At 38.9% G+C, this 20,129-nt stretch overlaps 1 protein-coding gene across 3 annotated transcripts in view; it reads right to left on the minus strand.

Moving 5' to 3' along the window:
• Positions 1-20,129, minus strand: part of slc14a2 (solute carrier family 14 member 2) — a 29,437-nt gene that overhangs the window by 8,205 nt on the left and 1,103 nt on the right. The window contains exons 1-6 of one of the 3 annotated variants that reach the window (XM_069187174.1): positions 14,404-14,565; positions 13,633-13,722; positions 12,172-12,364; positions 10,997-11,186; positions 9,566-9,694; positions 78-270 (exon numbers count right to left, since the gene is read on the minus strand). In XM_069187174.1, coding sequence (XP_069043275.1) covers positions 78-270; positions 9,566-9,694; positions 10,997-11,186; positions 12,172-12,364; positions 13,633-13,722; positions 14,404-14,427 — 819 coding nt within the window. In that variant the 5' untranslated portion in view covers positions 14,428-14,565. Of the gene's footprint in view, positions 1-77; positions 271-9,565; positions 9,695-10,996; positions 11,187-12,171; positions 12,365-13,632; positions 13,723-14,403; positions 14,568-20,129 lie in introns of those variants that run through there. The other 2 variants (XM_069187175.1, XM_006626778.3) reach the window with 2 other exon arrangements.

The raw sequence follows: 20,129 nt of genomic DNA on the forward strand, positions 1-20,129 counted from the left end.
CAGCATTCTTTCATGGGTTCAATGGTTCCACAGGAGTGAAAGAGATGGTGGTGGTGAGGAGGGCGTTGGAAACTTACCAGAGGTACATCAATTTCTGACCATGTCAGATTTGGCAAGGATGTTCTTGGCTGAATGAGAACCTGTGGGAAGTGATGGTTGTAATGTCCAGTTGCTACCATGTGCAAGCAAACTAAAATATTAAAGGGCAAGGTGAAAACAGGTAGATCCCATCTGCTGTTGATTGAAGCCAAGGCACTGGAAACTATTGGACTGCAAAATAAGAATAAAAAGTGCTTCAAAACACAGGGCTAACAGTCATGAAAAAGTCAGTTTTCTCTTTGAATCTTGCATTCTAAGGTAATTTGTGGAGTACACTCCAAGAGATTTCAAGACAGGTCTTTTGCTACACGAGTCACAAAGACATATCTTTTACTACCATGAGTCATGAATACAAGAGACTTTAAAGTAGATCAACTACAGTAAATATGTGAAAAGGGGAATGTGGTATGATTCCAGAACTATCCAGAAGCAAACATCGTTTAATATGTTAATGTTGGTCAATCCAAAATTTGTCTCTGACCTTCTGTGACTATTGAAATTAAGTGTAACCATTTCTGCTGATAAGAAACAAAGAGGGGAAAAGGGCTTCTAAATGTGAGGATATTGTTATGTATGCAGTTAGTAGTGATAGTAAGTTTCACAGACAATTTTTCTATGCATTTGTTTTCAAAATGTTATTTTTCTTTTACATCCAGAACCTCTGTTGTCTCTGTTGTTGCACAGTTTTCACACGCCTTCAATAATAATCTCTTTAGCATTAGCTTGCTGTATTCAGACTCAAGAGTTTTAAGAAAATTATACAGATGCAGCCATTCAAAGTGCGCGGTACAGGCATGTACCGGAGGTAATTGGCTACGGCCTCGCGCATCGTGACGCACGTTGACGCAAAATAGCGCGGTACGTGATTGGTTGACTGACAGGGGTCCGTTGGTCGGTCGTAGAAAGATTTAAATGTCTTTACTGTGCTCGTTTTAGTATTGAATATTTATATGTATATTGAATATATGAATATTTAAATGTATATTGAATATATATATATCCAGCAGCCATATCACTCTGCAACTCACAACTGGCAACCCAGTGAAGTTAAGTAGGTGTGAGCCTGGTCAGTACCTGGATGGGAGACCTCCTGGGAAAAACTAAACTAAGGTTGCTGCTGGAAGAGGTGTTAGTGGGGCCAGCAGGGGGCGCTCACCCTGTGGTCCATGTGGGTCCTAATGCCCCAGTATAGTGATGGGGACACTATACTGTAAACAGGTGCCGTCCTTTGGATGAGACGTAAAACCGAGATCCTGAATCTCTGCGGTCATTAAAAATCCCAGGGTGTTTCTTGAAAAGAGTAGGGGTGTTACCCCAGGGTCCTGGCCAAATTTCCCATTGGTCCTTACCAATCATGGCCTCCTAATAATCCCCATCTATGAATTGGCTTCATTACTCTGCTCTCCTCCCCACTGATAGCTGATGTGTGGTGAGCGTTCTGGCGCACTATGGCTGCCGTCGCATCATCCAGGTGGATGCTGCACATTGGTGGTGGTGGAGGGGAGTCCCCATTACCTGTAAAGCGCTTTGAGTGGAGTGTCCAGAAAAGCGCTATATAAGTGTAAGCTATTATTATTATTATTATGATTATTATATGGAATTTTACCACTGAAGGGAAATCTTAGTAGCTGAGCATAAAAAGAATAGGAGCATACTGTAACGAGTGTGGAGGCCATAAACAATATTCATTTTGGAACATAAACATACAGTATATGGCTGGTCTCGGTACTTTAAAGAAAAAATACACACCAGTATTCCATTTCTCCCTAAACATTTTAAGCATCGAAGTCTTTAACTAACGTGATACCGGAGTCAACAAGCATAGTTTTAGAATTTGATTAAAAAGGAATATAATATGGAATCGTGTATCTAAAGAAATTAATAACGATATAATTATAATCATGTACCGCAACACAAGAATAATACATCTCCTCATGTGACCTTGCCAGTGGTGCTGTGGGTTAGGTTCCTGACTCCCACATCACATGGTGGGTGTTTGAATCCAGCCGAAGCCATTACTTTTTTTTTAACAAAAAATAAAATTTTTCCTTGGGTCAGAGATTAAATAAAACTTCACTCGCACCAAACAAATTTATATTTCTAAATATCACAACGTGATTGAATTTAAGTCATTTTAATAACAATGAATAGTCACCTATGCGTTACAATATAAACATTTATATTGATTTAAATCGCGTTTTGATTTAAATCGCAAACGCGTGTTTAAATATATGTGTTTTTTGATTCACAATCAGACAAATGCAACATAAATTGATATCTTTGTCTTCTAAGTATCTTTATACACTTTCAGCATAGCTTTCTCCCCGTTTAGATTTATTTTTCTTGGGATCTTGGGATCAAACATGAAAAGATTAGATTGTAATCGTTTTTATTTTTTAAATACATTTTATAAAAGTGTAATCTATACTAAAAAGCTGTACACCACCTGCTATAAAGATACATATTGTAAAACTTTCGGGTTCGGATAGGACAGACACGAGAACTCAGACTTGCGGAGTTAAAGCAAGTTAAAGCCTTGATTTTGTATATCACCTTTAAAAGTGGCATCTCAAAGTAAATACCCAACACTGATAGTACCCATCTGTCATGCTAATAAAGCACCTTGAATTGAATTGAATTGAGAGAAGGAGGGGGGGAGGGCGAGCGAGAGACCACAGCCAGGACAGACAGGCAAATAAGATACACTCCACAGACATTCACAACAGCGACATATCATAAAAGTTTGCACATATTGTTAAATTATTACTTGTTTTTCAGGAAGTTAAAAAAACACTTGAATTACTTATCCAGTCTCTCGAAATAAAACTATTTTTCAAGCCATGCAACTAACGTCGGGCAACATGTTTTTTTTAATCCAACATTGACAGCCACATCTTAAATCTTGTCAGTCAGCTCTTTTTTCTCTATTTGAATTGTGGCGATTCAAACAACTTGGGATAACAAGTGGTCTCAAAGTCACCGAGCTCACAGAGCTTCAACAACAGATGACAATTCCCTTAGTCCTTCCTTAGTCTTCCTGAAATTGTCAGATTATGATTTTATTAAAAACACGTTTGCGTTTGTTTGGGAGCTATATTATGTATTTTTCATATGTAAGATATAATGATGTGTTCCTGCTTACACATCGCATGACTTTAAAAGCTAGAAAAACAGGTTTCGATTCACATTATCTGGCGAGCCTTGTTTTGTCTAAGGACAGCACATACAAGGGTTAATTGCACAATGGACCGCACAAAGAAATTTAAAATAGTCTTCTTTAGGTGTGAGGGCAGGATTGGATCGCAGCAGGCATAATCAGCAAATTAGGAAAACAAAGAACAGGACAGGTGAGACGTGTATCCAGCTGGTTAAAGGCTGGAACAGTGGTCAAATGCCAAGCTCAAACCTGTAACTTTGAAGTCTTACTAAGAACATGGACCAAGGTCTTTGCATATGTCTGATCATTGTTAATAGCTAAGCTGTTTTTTTTATCAGAAAAATGAACAGCTGTTACGCCCAGGTTTTCAACGCAATTGTTTTAACTTGCTAATGCATCAGACACATTTCCTGGCGTATTGTGTTTTAAATAAAATAGGAGTGTCTTTCCCTGGTATTAGCTCATCGGTATGGTGTAAGTTTTATCTGTACCATACTATACAGTATATAGGTACAGACTTCAAGCTGCACCACTGTATCGCTTTGGTAAGGAGTACAATCGAGAATAGTTTTGTGGTGTTTGTATAGATGAAACGTTCCTAAAACGTATAACGTAACAAAATTAAAGACGATTAAAATCTGTAATCAAAAATTAAACGATTAAAATTAGATGATTAAAATCTATGGCCAAAATCACGAAGACTCTCTCACACCAAATAACGAAGCTGAAAAGAAACGGGAATTAAACACGGGACATTGTACAGCATTTGGTTTCGATGGACATCTTCGTTTGTGAAAGCACAGTGAGACGACATCATAAAGGGGAGAGGTGGCAAAGAGAATCTAAACCGAGGACAATTCAAAGGTAAATAACTTTCTAAAAATACTTTTCTTGCATGTAAATACAACTACGCACATTATTTTTAAAACTAACTGTTGATCTATTTTTTTTCAAGTCCTATTGTGCGAGCTATTGACAGACTGACTGATGAAAATGATGAGCTACTGGCGATGCAAGTCCAAAGACGGCTATGGGCTGGCCTCGGTGCGAGCGTTAGTCTGACATCGATAAGAAGAGTGCGCAGGAGGCTTGGATGGAGATACAGAAAAAACAACACATGACCCATGATAAGGCTAAAAAACAAAGAGGAAAGACTCAAACAAGCGCTCCAATGGATTGAGCAGGGGGAGGCATTTCATGATGTACTTTTCACCGACGAAACAACAGTGGCTCTGGAACAGTTTTCAACAATGTCATTTTGCAAAAAGGGGAGATATGTGGACAAGCCAAAGCCCAAACATCCACTGAAGGTTCACGTCTGGGGGGGTATATCTAGAAGAGGCCCGGGACCACTTCTTATTTTCGAAGGAATTATGGATCGTGAATTCTTCGAGGAAGCCGTGGTGAAACAGCATGCCGCCCCATATATCAGGGAGCACTTTGGATCAAGGCACCGTCTCTTTCAAGACAACAATCCGAAACACACAGCAGCAAGGGCGAGGCTTGTAGCAGAAGGAGTGAACTGGGTGAAAACTCCAGCCGAATCCCCAGATCTAAATCAGATAGAGATAGTTTGGCATTCGCTGAAAGATTATGTTCGGAAAACTGCTAAGCCCGTCACAAAGCAGGAACTGATCGATGTGATCTATAAATTCTGGGAGGAAGAACTGACCGAACAAAATTATAACAATTTTATTAACAATTTTAATTCCTAGGATTGTTGACCGGGGCAGGGGACATTCGGGAATGTGAGTCTGAGAAAGACAGTCTCACGTTTGTGGACAGTCTGTGCACAAACAAAACATTCCTGTTAGACAAGAGGAATGTAAAAAAAAAACAATTACTTTTTGTCAATGAAAACCAGTGTGTGTGTCTCTCTCTGCTGGATGTCTCTCTCTCTGCTGAATGAATAAAAGCATTTTATTAAAAACGCGTTTGCATTTGTCTGGGTATTTACTTTGTAATCTGTGGTTTACATCTACTGTATTGCTTTGAGGTGCCACTTTTAAAGGTGATATGTAAAATAAAGTTTTTTATTATTGTTATAGAGAAACATGATCAGATTTTCCCTGGTTCAGAAAAAAATATCTAAAGTATACTAGTTTGTCACTCTTCTCATTCCCTCTTTGCTAAATGGCTTTTCATACTAATCTGATTAATCTAACTGCCTGTTTCCTGTGCTTTCTCTATCCTTTAAAATAAACTATTATTCCACAATACAGGGTATAACATAGCCAGTATCACAGGTCAGTTCACAGGTTTGCATGCATAATTTAATTTTGAAAGCCACTGGACATTGTAACGAACAGTTCTTTCCGGACCCTATGCGGCGGAGTGGGGAAACACTGGGGAAAACACTGGGGAAACGTCATCCAGGAAAACGGGGCTGAAGACAGGGGGGCGTGTCCAAAGTGCGCTGGTGCACGGGGGAGGTGTGGCCGAGGCGAACAATCCGAGAGAGTAGTCCTTAGGGAAAATCCAAAACGCAAAGGTAAGTCCAAAACCAGGAGATCCATCAGAACAGAGAATAAAAAACAACGAAGGCCGGGTCGGAACCGGCGGAGAGGGAACAGGAACGGGAACGGGAACCGAGGTTAAAACCTTAAACCGGATGAGCGTCAGCGCCTGGCTTTTAAGGTGGGCTGGGGATAGGGAGCAGGTGCACAGAATAAAGTCACAAGTGAAAGGGCTGGAGCACCCTTAAGGAGGTGGTGACGGAGAAGAAAAATAAAGGCTTTCACTTCCTTTAACTCCACAAGTCTGAGTTCTTGTATCTATCCTATCCAAACCTGAAAGTATTACAATATGTATCTGTATAGCAGGTGGTGTACAGCTTTTTAGTATAGATTACACTTTTCTAAAACATATTTACTGTAAAAAATAAAAACGATTACAATCTAATCTTTCCACGTTTGATCCCAAAATCCCAAGAAAAATAAATCTAAACTGGGAGAATGCTGAAAGTTTATTAAGATACTTAGAAGACAAAGATACTGTATGTTGCATTTGTCTGATTATGATTAAAAAAACACATATAATTAAACACGCGTTTGCGATTTAAATCAAAATGCGATTTAAATCAATATAAATGTTTATATTGTAACGCATACTGTACAGCCTCCATTTCTCTATAAAAATTTAAAAGATTGTGTGCGCAGCCTAAGAGGGGGGTCCACTGTCAGTGACAGCTGACAATCTTCCATACACCCATGTGAAAAATCAATAATGCCAATGTAAACGTCATATTTACAATTTGTTGATAATAGAAATGTTAAGTTCTCTAAAGCTTTGATATAGTTGACCCAGGAGCAAAAGATCAGCTGCACTGGTAAGATGCAACACCGAAGATATGATTAATAACCTTTTAAATCTGAAGGGAGATCTAAAGGGATCCCACCCACAAACACACAATAGAAGCAGGAAGCAGAAGCAGGGACCGTTTTCAGAAGGGAAGAAGGTGACTATTCATTGTTATCAAAAATGACTTAAATTCGATCATGTTGTGATATTTAGAAATATAAAAGTCAATTAATTGTCCATAATATTGCTATTCTATTTTTTCAAAGAAATGTTTGTTAAAAGAAAAGTCACGGCACCAGCTGGATTTGAACACACAACCTGTAGGTTTAGTAACCAGGCACATAGACCAGTGGGCTACTAGGGAAGTCACATGAAGAGGCGAAACAGGCCTACACAGCACTGTCGCAGTACACAAATATAATCATATCATTATTAATTTCTTTAGATACGTGATTCCATATTATATTAGCAGAAAAGCTTAAAACTACCACTTTTTACACGCTATTTCACATGTTAGTTAAAGACTTCGATGCTTAAAATGTTTAGGGAGAAATGGAATACCGGTGTGTATTTTTTCTTTAAAGTACCGATTCCTGGAATCTGACTGGCTGACACCCTTTTGAAGTGGTTCCATAATATCTGGTATACGGAAAAGAAAGTGTTGATAAAAAAGCCTGGATTCTCATGTATCTGATACAAGTATCTTTTAATACAGTCTTTGATGTGCTCTTGAGGATCCTTGTGATATTTTGAACTCTGGTTGAATGATAAGTGTCGCAGTTTAAATAATTTTCGTAGTTAGAAATTATTAAGCGCTCTGTTAAAAGCAAGGGAGTGTTTATGTCCGTTGCAGTAAAAGAAAATGCCTGACAAAGTAGGGCTTGGACAGATTCCAAGTGCTTGTACAAATGTGCCAAAGAAATTAGCAAAAAAAGTCATTCCTTTATCGTATTGGCTAGCTAATGTCCTGTCCTCGTTAGTTAGATCTACAAAATGCTGTGGTGTTTGTCAAAGAAAAAACTAAAAGTATTTTAGTTTAAAATTACGGTTAGAAAGAATGTGGACCAGTGTAATACTTTGAGTTTACAGCTTGTCCAAAGTCATTCATTATTAATACTATTAGTAATATCTTCGGTAAAGGCTTTGATGCATAAATATTTCTGATAAAGGTAGGTTGTGTACTTTTGTCCAACTGAGCAATCTTGCTTTCATAAAATATACCAACTTTTTAATGACTGATGATTAACATGCTGTAATACACAGTTTAAATTTAAAAGCTCAAATGCTGTACATGAGAGGTTAAGCTTTATTGGCTCCTCCTGGCGGTTTTACAAGGTGATTCCAGATACTTTCCGGCATGACGTCAAATGACGCGATATACAGCGTGATACTGCGTTTTGATGCGACACGCCCACCAGTGTATACTGCGAAATACCCCACCCATTTTGAATGGCTGCATCTGTTTGATAATTACATGATAAAAGATAAAATAAATACATAGATTAATTAAATTTCCATCATATTACTGTCCTGTAATAAAAATTTAACATTTTTGTTGGAAAGCTGTTATATAATATTGTAACTCAGCAAAGCTACAGTTCTTATTTCTTGGAATGTTGTACCATGCTACATTTTTCTATTACGTAACATACTGTAAGTGCACTCCTCTGGAAAATATGTATTGGGAGAGCACTTAGCCTAGATGGTGTTGCATAGGATGACTACCAAAATCCTAGTTTGTGGAACTAGGAATATTAAATTTATTGTTGAAAATGTGTGATTTGGAATATTATGTAAAATCTTTGTATAATTAATAACAATACTTTATCTTGTTAATGAAACAAGTATTTCAATGAAGTACCTTTTCAAGGTTAGTATTTTGAGTAGTAGGAAGCACTTTCAATGCATTTACTGGATATTTTCTGTTAAAATGCAATGCTTTTAAATAGATATCTCATAGGAAGAGATATGAAGTTCCTTATTTTATTTGTCTTTTGGTAGCACTTTAGATAATGATCTAAAAAAAATCCATTTAATTTTGCCCTACACCCACTGCTTGCCAGGATAGACTCTGACTCTACCATGACCCTGTTCTAGATAAAACAGTTAGAAAATGGATGGATAGATGAATACCATTTAGTATACTATTTATGTTTAGTTATAGATTAACAGAAAATTGATAGAATATTATGCTCTTGGTGATGGTGATCTTTGAGACTAACCACATTAATATTGAAAAAGGCTTATGTGGAGAATAATGTAACATGTAAAGCACTCCAGCTCACAATTAAACTAGGTCTCTAGAGCTGTAAGACTTCACCGCCAACATACCATTATACTAACTAGTCCAATTTCCTTAAAAAAAAACTTTTACCCATTTGTGCAAATATAATGAGAAGAGCGAACTGTACAATCTTGAGGAAACTTCATTGGAAGAATTTTTATCAGATTATAGTCCAGCCACTCTAAACACAAAGTTCAAATTCCTCAGAATTGACAGAATATAAGATTAAACAACATCAAAAAGAATGCAAGAGTTTAAATGACCTGGTATGAAAGAAAAACAGATTTCTACAGCTAGCAAAGATGTTTTTCTAAAATACTGTAGTGGCAGTAACACTCCAAATTTTAAGAAGTGCCAATCAGACTAAACACACAACAACAAAGATCCGTCCATCCCTTTTTTATGCACTTTAACCAATAAAAGGTCATGAGTGAGCCAAAGCTTCTTCCTGCAAGGAGCGAGCACAAGGCAGGGTATACCCTGGGCACACACAGACACAGACACAGACGCTCGCACTGGGTCCAATTTTCCCAGGAGCCAATTAACCTACCAGTATGTTCTTTGGACTGCAGGAAACCCACATAAACATGTGGAGAACATACAGTCCATATCCACACAGATAGCACTGCAGACATTGAACCCAGGGCCCCAGCACTGTGAGGCAGTAGTTCTAACTACTGCCCCAGCGTGCTGCCTAGAGTAGAAGATACATTATTTCCACTTACCACGCCATAGACATGAAGATATTGGGAAGTAAAAGCCACCAGTACCAGTCTCCTTTATCTGAGAACACGGCCATCAGAAGACCAACAAGGATTCCATTGTAACCATAGAGTCCAGCAGCAATACCCCCCCTGCCAAAGAGATCATGTTAAAATCACAAATACATAACAGGTTTTGCCAAAGTTTATAAGATGTATAATCACTGTAAAATATTTATTAACACTGTAAAACCCTTAGTTTTAAGTTTTTAATAAACTTGTAAGATTTGTAATGTTTTAAAGTTTTAGTTTTGTATTAGTTAATAAAGATGCTATGTAGTATCTTTTCCAATTCATAATACCACAAGGTTTTGGAAAAAGGTAATCCATCCACCCATTTTGTAACTGCTTTATCCAATACTGGGTCATGGGGACTTGGAGCCTATCCCATCAAACAACAGGTGCAAGGCAGGATATACAGTATCCTGGAGGGGGTGCCAGTCATCACAGGGCAGAGAGACACAAGACATGCACATACTCATACAAGGGTCAATTTTCTAGGGTCGACTAGAAGCCAATTAACCTACCAGCATGTACTATGGACTAGGGCAGGAAACTGGGGCTACTGGAGAAAACCCACATGAACTTGGGGAGAACAAATCCATGCAGGTAGCACCCCAGGAATTGAACCCAGCCCTGTGTGGCAGCAATATTTGAAGCTTTATATCCCGTAATTTCCCATACTAAACCTTAAGGAAAATTATCAGAAGGACTTTTTCAAGAGTGGTAGATGTGAGCTTTTGATGAATATCAGTTTTTATAAGTCATTGATATCCAACTAACCAATATGTGAAATATTATAAATATTGTTTTTATTGAAGAATACTTGTCTTCCATACTTAAAGATTTTTTAGGATATTTAAAAACATTAATTTTTACTACTGGATGTAGAAAAAAGTGATTATATCAGCAATGGTAATTGTGGGGATTTGTTTATACTGTATGTACATGATGCATTGATTATTTGCCTTTTTTGTGTTGTTTACGTCATGTGAGAGAAAAAGAGACATTTAGCAGGATCATCTTGCTATCCTTTTATGTCCCTTTTAATAGCCTTATTATACTGTATATCAGCTGTGTGCGAAAAATGTTAAATATCTTCTACAGGAAGATTAGTGTGTGTACACATTTGCCCCATTTGTTTTCAGGTTTTCATTTAATATATGATTAAATGTATTATTCATACAGAATAGACCCACTTTTTATGATCCTTTTACATCTACTCACTTTCTGTGATGTCACATTATGCGCTTGTCACTACTAAAGGCTCTGTCTTTTTTATTGCATTTTGATGTTTTGGTAAACAACAACTTTCGACTGAAACAGCTGGACAGTATTTGTTCTCATGCTATCAAGGTCTACACTTTTTTGAAAAGAAGGAAAGGGGGATGGTACCTGTTTTGCTTGAGAAGGAGTGCAGAAATGGTTGCAAACATGGTCCCCACAAAGCCATTGAGTGCCCACCATCTGTTCTGCAGAATTAGTCCAGCGAAAATAATCAACCCACTGAGAGGATTGTTGACAAACATCACCTGAGCGGCACCTCGAAGAACCCAGTCAAAAAACTGGATCGCAAAAAACTGACCTAGAAAGCAAAATCAGCATGAAAAGAAACTTTTCATGGCATATTTCAATTTCTAAAACTGGAATTCAGCGAATCCGTCTGAAGTTTTCTAAAAAAGGACCCCATTGAACTGCATACCACTTCTGAAATTTAGGTTAGTGGAGAGGTAAGAGAGTCATTCATAATTTGAGAAATTCATAATTTGCTCGATGTAGGGGGAATCTGAATAATGTTCATGATGTGGTGCCAAGAATTAATGTCACAAGAGAAGGACTGGTCCCCTCAGTGCTGTACAAGGGACTATGACAGCAGGTAAGAACAAATCAGCTTGAATGCAAGATTTAATAAAAACATTTTGACAGTTTAATCTATAACTGATAATCCAAAAAAATTCAGGTGTTACGATGATAGCCAAGTCATTTTCATCCAGAGTTGTTCTAAATCATAATAATTTTCTATGTCATCTCCCAAGTTCAAGTATCCCATATAGCAAGTAAATCTCTCTATTTGTGTTTGACTTACATGCATCCCTCTTCCTCCCCATCTCCACCTCTTGGTTAACTCCTCACTCTCCATGGGGGTCCCACACATCTCACCTTATAGGCAGGCAACTGGCCCTCAGCTAAGCAGCTTAAACCAAATCTCATTATACCTACAGTACGATATCAATAGACATCCTCAAATCCTTATAATTCTCCACTGTGATATTATTCCTCGTGTTATGCATGTTATGCAATGTCATATTCAAACAAATTAAAAGCTGTGAAATGCTAGTATCTTTCTCACATATTAACATCTCACTCTTTCATTTCAAATTGAAATAATTTCTTTAAAACATTTTGATAGTTTAATTTCAGAATTGGCAAAAGCTGCAGAGATTTAATTGGCTTCATCATATTTGATTTCAAAACATCTATTCTAATATCTCCAATATTCTTTGCTATACTGAATATTGCACTTCCAACTCTGTCTGAAAGCAAAATTCAAGAAAACCTTGTAGTCTTACCTTTCATCCATTCTCCAAAGACTTTCATGTCCCCTGAGATATAGGAGACAGGTTTAAAGAGGGCTTTGGCCTTCTGAAGTATGGATGTTACCGCTGCCTGTTTTTGTGTCTTATCTTCCTGCTGTTGCTTCGTCTGATCTGCATTTTTCTCAGTTGTTTCAGGGAGTGGGTTTGCCATTAGGGGTTGAAGTTCCTTCAAAGCATTGACATAAAATTAATAAACCTCCATGCATGGGGAAGCATGTAATATGCCATGTCAATTTGACAATGCTTTTTTTTAGCATTTATCAATCTCTACCGATATCAAAATAACATTGCAGACCTGCCTGTTGTCCAGTTTCCTAGTGGTGCTTTAAATCATTTTTAAATGATTATGAAAGCAAGGTGCTTTAAATCATGAAAAAAACAAGCCCTGACATATCAAATGCAAGCAAGTTCTTTATTCTCCATATATTGGAAGAGCCAACTCCTAATTTGTATATACGATAGCACTAAAATAGCCACCTAAAATCTGGTGGGCATGTCTTGAACTTTTTGTTGGTAATGAAGAGCATCATCTGGTTACCTTATCTGCTTAGGGCATTTTCTCTTTAAAAAATTAAATTTCATTTAACTGTAGGGGTGTTATGTATGAGCCAGGACCTTCTCACTAGACAGCAATCACCCCTCACTGTACATAATTATAAAACAAAAGCCAGGAACTTCACAGTTAGCAAGTCTTGAATTAAACCTTGGTGACATTGTTGCAGCAACAGGTGCTTGGTGCTGGACAGATTGATAAACAAAAACATCGCAGACTATTTTCTCACTCTGGCCACCAGTTTCTCCATTGCTAGAAAGACAATACTTTCCAGTATCACATGTCCATGAAAACTCATGCATCCAGAAATGATCTCCTACATAGTGCGTAGTGACTTTTACTCAAATCATTGTCAATACAAGCAGCGATCAATGCTTAAAGGCCTTTTTTCTAAATGATATCTATTTTTTTCACAGAACATAAAAAATGTACAGTAGTTTTATTTATCTGTGAGCCAAGCAAACTGCCTCAGATCATATCTCACAGTTTCATGCCAGCAATAACAAATACAATATTGCTATAAGAATAGTAATCCACATTTGTTGCCCTGGTGGCACTAATAATAGTAGCCTGATCACATTTTTCTTATGATCTTTAGAACTTATTTAGAAATAGTTTGATAAGCATAAGCTGAAGTAGTTTTAAACACTTTGCAAGACTATTCTGTAGCCATTGCAACATGCCATTGTAGGTTAGGAAATGGTGATCTCGACCACTAAACATTCAAATCCAAAAAAATTAAATAATTGTTCAAACAATAAACTTTAAGAAAGTTTTTCAAAAGTGTGCGTAGAGATTCCCATGGGTGCCAAACTGCTGAATGACATCTGTGAATGAACTGAGTACTGTCTTTTGTAGCTAACATGAGAACCTTCTGTTACCTTCCAATTATAGTTTGAAGTGTATGCTGTAGATGCAACCTTATGGCCCAGAAAACCACTGCAGAAACTTGAGGTATTCTTAGGAATATCCTAGAGTGGACAGACAAGCAGTGTAGAAATAAGAAAATGGCAACATGAGCATATATATGTTCTGTACAGGATATTATTATAGTATAATATTCAACAACATTCTCCAGTCCTAGTCCTGGAGATCCCCAATCCAGTCTAATAGTTTATTTGTTTTTAATGATTGGGAACACTTGTGTGATAATGATCAATTTAGCAATCAACAAATCTCCTGCTTTGTTATCACAATAACTGCTTTGTCTATCCCAATAAAAGTGCTTTATGTCTTTCAAAGTTAGATTAACCAGTGTTAAGACTGTAGAGTGTAAATTCTTGAAAGGATGTTACATTACATTATAAATTATTTTTAATGGTGTTATATTTTTACATTGGTCCTGTTGTAGACCTACTATTAAAATATAACTACTACAAGAAAAGGTCTGTTTATTGTTTTAACCAATATTTACTATTTATAATCATTCTACCAGTGACATACACTCTGACAAGACCAACAATGAAGATCTTATACTGCAATATGCTTTAAAGTTAAAGTCTGTACAACAACAATAACAATAACAACAACAATAACAATAACAATAACAATAACAACAACAACAACAACAATAATAATAATAATAATAATAATAATAATAATAACAACAACAATAATAATAATAATAATAATAATAAAACCACAACAGTTACCTCTTTAGTATATGAACCAGGCATAAATGTGCTCGGGAAACAATTTAAGAGGTCCAAAAAGATAAAACAATTCTGCTGTTCCGTCTCAATTGACTATTTTTATAAAAAAAAAAGGAAAAGGTGGGGTGGGTGAGGGAATAAGGAGGTGGGGTTTTTGCTGCAAGTGCTGTTGCCAAGAAACCTGCACAGACCTGCACATTCTCTTGGACTTAATCATTTCCATGTCACACTGAGGAGTGACAGTGCATCTTAGGATAAGAACGTACCTCCCACTCTCTGGCACTTTCTTCCATGTACAAATGCTAATAGAAGTGCTACTAAGTCACGAGTTTCTGTATTAGACAGATAAAATGCTGGCTGTTGTCTAAAAATAAAGTGTTAATACTGAAGAAAGATACAAGATGTGAAGAAGGGGTTAACTGACTCCTTTCTAAGCAACAGGCTGGAGTTTATTGTCACGAACACGGACTGAGATCCGTGTCAGATCTTGTAGTAGACCCTATGCGATGCGGTAAGAGCCGGAGAAAACAGGAGGCGTGGTAAAAGGAAACACACAGGGGTTTAATAGTGCACAAAATAATAGTGACAATCCGTGAGACAGTGAACAGGGAAGACAGAGAACGGCATCCAAATCCAAACGGGTCCAAAGGCAGGTCAGGGCACAGTCCAAGAGTCTATCAATGAGAAATCCATCCTGGGACGTGACAAGGTTAAAATCCCCGGAAGGGGGAACACGCGGAGAGACAAGACATGGAGGTCCAAGGTTATGGGGCAAGATCCTCCAGACCTTGGGCTCAGGAAGTGGGAGGTGTCGGGGATGAGGCCTATGCCCTCAGGAGACGGACGTAGGGTTTCCTGGTGCCAGACGGGCCTCGCGACATCTTTACCCTAATGATGAGCACCGAGGACTGGAGCAACTAGTCTTTAAATAATAAAGCTATGAGGATACACCTGGGGAGCTTAACAATCACAAGGACAATAATGGGAGCAGTGGAGCGCCCTCTAGGGAGGGATGTCGGGCGTGACAGTACCCGCCACTTCAAGGGTGGCTCCTGATGCCCTACACAATTAAAAATAAGGGCAATACTATCAACAAGAATATCACAAGCACATACTATATACAACCAGAGAAGGAAATTCAGAATCACTATACACACAAGAGATAAAACTGGAGAATACTTTATACAAAACAATAGGGCTGTCCACTCTCAAAATAGTTCCAGCCGAGAAAGAAAAAAAAAACGGAGAAACAAGACAGTCCAGGAAAAAAAATCCAAAAATTCCTTTAAAAAAATCCTCAAAAAATACCTTGTCCAGCGAAACAGGAATGAATCTTGATAGGAAAATGTGAAGGGCATCTTGAAGAAATTGGTGAAGAAAAAAAAATCCAGATAAGGGTCTGGGTTTTCCTGATTACCGCTCGTGGGATTTAGCGATGGCTCATCATTCTGTCATGGACACGGACTGAGATCCGTGTCAGATCTTGTAGAAGACCCTATGCGATGCGGTAAGAGCTGGAGAAAACGGGAGGCGTGGTAAAAGGGAACACACAGAGAAGAGACATGGAGATCCAAGGGTGACGGGGCGAGATCCTCCAGACCCCGGGCTCAGGAAGCGGGAGGTGTCGGGGATGAGGCCTATGCCTTCAGGAGACGGACGTAGGGTTTCCTGGTGCCAGACGGGCCTTGCGACATCTTTACCCTAATGATGAGCCCCAAGGACTGGAGGAGCTAGTCTTTAAATAATAAAGCTAAGAGGATACACCTGGGGAGCTTAACAATCACAAGGACAATTTAGGTGGAGCGGTGGCTCTGTGGCTAAGGATCTGCGCCTGTGACTGGAAGGTTGCTGGTTCAAATCCCGCGGCTGGCAGAGGAATCCTACTTTGTTGGGCCCCTGAGCAAGGCCCTTAACCCTAACTGCTCCAGGGGTGCCGTACAATGGCAGACCCTGCGCTCTGACCCCAAGCTTCTCTCCCTGTCTCTGTGTCTGTGTCTCCATGGAGAAAAGCTGGGGTATGTGAAAAGATGCATTCCTAATGCAAGAAATTGTATAGGGCTAATAAAGAAACATTATTATTATTAATGGGAGCAGTGGAGCGCCCTCTAGGGAGGGATGTCGGGTGTGACATTTATGGCAGGAAAGGGAGATAAGTGATAAGGATTCCAGATGCCAGATAGGAAACCCCAGGGAGGGTAATCTAAAACCCTGACCATTTGGCCAAAAGGCTGTGAACTGTCCAAACACCATGACTTCTCCCCATTACCATAGTGCAGAGCGAAGTCAGAAACGGCAGGAAAACCCTACAGTATATAAACTGAAAGTTTGTACCGGCACTTTGAATAATACTTCGGTTTTGTTTTTTCTTGGGGGAAACAAGACTTCAGCTTTATTGTTCCTTGCATGCAATAAACTCATCTGTTTAAATTCATCTCAGGATCTAGAACCTTATTCTTTCTGTTACAGCAATTTTGGCGTAGTCGGCGGGTGCTCCAGAAGGCGCAGAACTTCCCATCGGCAGGAGAGACGGTCAGCGCGCACATTACTTTTTAAAAAAAGTCCCGACTCTCTTGTCTGGCCGATTGGGAAGTCTCTGCTCCCTGCGAGAATTGCCCAAGATGATGTAGTAAACGTGAGTTACTGGATTCCTCTGGCCCGGGGAAGACACTGGTGTATGTAATGGGTGGTAGGATGTAAGCCCAGAATTTGGTCTTGCAGGCTGTGATCTGCGGTATTGTGCACAGGCGTTCGAAACTGGTGTATGCCTTAATTGCACGTGGAGTTTTTGAATGGGTTTGGACCTTTACTGTGAGGCTCACGATCGGTGTGGGCCTTAATTGTGCCCGGGATTCTGAAGCTTGAGTGGTGCTTTAAATGCACGTATAATCCAGGACTGGTTTGGGCCTTCATTGCGCCAGGAGTTCTGAGGCTCAGGATCGGTGTGGGCCTTAATTGCGCCTGGGGTCCTGAGATTAGCCTTGATCGTCCACGGATTGGCGTGGCGTGTGTTTTTTTGTTTTAAAGGGAACAGGAAAGACGTAGATGATATGTATGTTTTTGGGGTTTTCCTTGGTTGTTTTAAAGGGAACGGGAGAAACGTGGATGATATATGTATGTTTCTGGTGTTTTCCTTGTTTGTGAACACATACACACGCACAACACTAACATAAACACACCTCATAATAAAAGAGCACAGCACTAAGTAGCAGGATTTAAAGGACGCTGAGATCCGAGAATAGCTCTAACTGGAGCCCAGTGCGTAAGTCCACCCTGGGGCAAAAGCAGCAATTCTGGTGTTCTGGGGATGGTGAATTACTGATCCAGAAAGGGAGTTCTCGAGGTCTCGTTTCTTGCCTGTGAACAGAGCTGTGTAAGTCCTCTATAAAGACTCTGAGAGGCATTTAGATCTGGAGGTAACAGACGCCCTTAGTTGAATAAGTGCAGGAATGCACAGGCTTTCCAAGTGCAAGCATTCCCCTATGAGCTGTTACTTCACACACAACAGAGTTAAATCTTGTGTGCTAACTGGGTGTTTGAGAAAGTGGTGGAAGTGTCTGATTATATATCAGAAAAGTGTAAGTTGACAGAAAGGGAAGAAAAATATAGGAAGAAGCTGAGTTTGTCAGAAGGAGTTTGGGGTGAAGATGCCTGTAAGAAAGCATATGAGTATTGGCAAAAGCACTGGGTTAACGCAGTAGCCACTGAATATGTATTTCAAATACATATTGTATTGTATGCTTGGGAAAGGAACTCAACCACAGCTCAGGTGCGGGTGCGATGGCTCTGAAGGCCATGCCCCCGAGGGACCTGTCATGCACTGGCGAGTTAACTATTGTAGCTTGCTGAGATGTAATCCGTTCTCCTGGTGGGCTGAGGCCACTACCTCTGTAACTCACAAACATTGGATGTTTAACTTCATCTCGGGATCCAGAACCTTATTCTTTCTGTTACTATACCATACTTGAATTCGGCATGCTTTTTGTTTTATCCCAGGTCGGTCCAGAAACAACCCTTATCTTTGTAGAGGACACTCAATTGCTAAGAAACAAATAGCAATAATGATTGAAAAAAATCTTTCTTACATTGTCACAGCTTGCAGATCAGGTACTGCTGTCCCTAGGAGCATAGCCCAGGGGTAATAAACTCTGTTCCTGGAGAAACACTATCCTGCATGTTTTATAGCAGCAGTGGGAAATCCTGATTAATTCTGGTCTCTTATCTACCCTTGAATACCTTCCCTCTTCTAAAAACTCAAACCACCTCTTTTTTGCACTTTCCCCCCTGGTACTCTGCAATCAATGAAGGCAGTCTCGCGAAAACTTTCTAGCCTAAACGAATATTATCAGACTTGGAAAGATTACCTGTCTGAATATAGGGATACGCTAGTCTGCTTGATCCATCTACTCCTCTCACATCATTGAAAATAACCATATAAAGCTGTTGTGTCCAACAAAGGAGACACGATTCGGGTGTGTATGAAGCAGGCATTACCTTTATTACATGTGCACACGGGAGCCAAACCCGATGAAGCACTGACTCAATTCATTGATACAAAAGGATGCTTTTTATACAAAATCACAAACAGAAAAAATAACCCAGAACAGTTCCAGTACAATTCCATGCCATATATGATGTAAAGCCAAGGCTGCTAGCCTTGGTACATGATAAACTATAAGAATTGTAAGAATGTTTTTGGGTCCTTTTAATCATTGTTTAAGCAGAAACCATGTACTTCTAGATTTAGTTAATTATGGCTTAAGCAGATATTGGGTGCTCTCAGTTCTGGTCAGGCTGCCCAAGGCTGGCTCTGCCTTTCACGTTCCAGGTGCGTAGCCAGCTCACACTTAAGTTACACTTAATCATTTTTCATTATTCTAGCAGGATAGTAAAAATTATGAACTTGTTGCAGTTACAAGAGCTTTGTTTATTTTCATGGTCAATATATATAAACCATTGAGAAATAACAAAATACAATCTGACTTCTGGCATTTTGATTTCAAGTAAACTTAAAAAAACAACAAAAAATGATTTACATTTGTCAGTGGTTTCTTCAGAAGTGGATTTAAGAGATGATGAATTGTAGAAAAGATTTGAAGAATTATTTTGTTTTAATCTATCCATTGTAAAATGGTTTTACTCAATAAAAAGTCAGGGGTGAGCTGGAGCCTATCCCCACAACTGTCCCAGTGCTATGCAATGCTAAGAACTGCACCACTGTGCTGCCCTAAAATGCCACAACAAAACTGAATTAACAGCTTAGTTGTTGTAAATCCTAACAGTATGCTTCAGTTTGTCCCAGGGTTGGGAACCACTGGCGTAGAAGACAAGTGTACATCAAAAGACAGGGTCTAGGGCATTAACTCTCCTGACAGAACGTACAGTAAGTACAGTGTACAGTAAGTCAGTGTAAAGCACTTTTGGATACTTTGTTATGAAAGCTATAAATATACCAGAAATTCTTCACTAATTCTATCTCCCTAATCATACATTGATTTCTCTCACAAACGTGTTTTGTAGACAGAGCATCTTTTTCACTGTTCCTTTGAACATTAGCTTTTCATGTCCTGTCAGTCTTAATCTGCAACACAATCAGAACTGTTAAAAAAAATTCAGAGTTATGTAAGTGTGTGTCTTTTTCTATGTGTAACTGGAAAGTAGGCATGAAAGTTGAACAAACAACTACCTTGGCATGCTTAAACTTTAAACAAATTCCTTCACCTTTGCTA

Source organism: Lepisosteus oculatus, chromosome 3, assembly GCF_040954835.1.
Source record: "Lepisosteus oculatus isolate fLepOcu1 chromosome 3, fLepOcu1.hap2, whole genome shotgun sequence".
NCBI classification, from domain to species: Eukaryota; Metazoa; Chordata; class Actinopteri; order Semionotiformes; family Lepisosteidae; genus Lepisosteus; species Lepisosteus oculatus.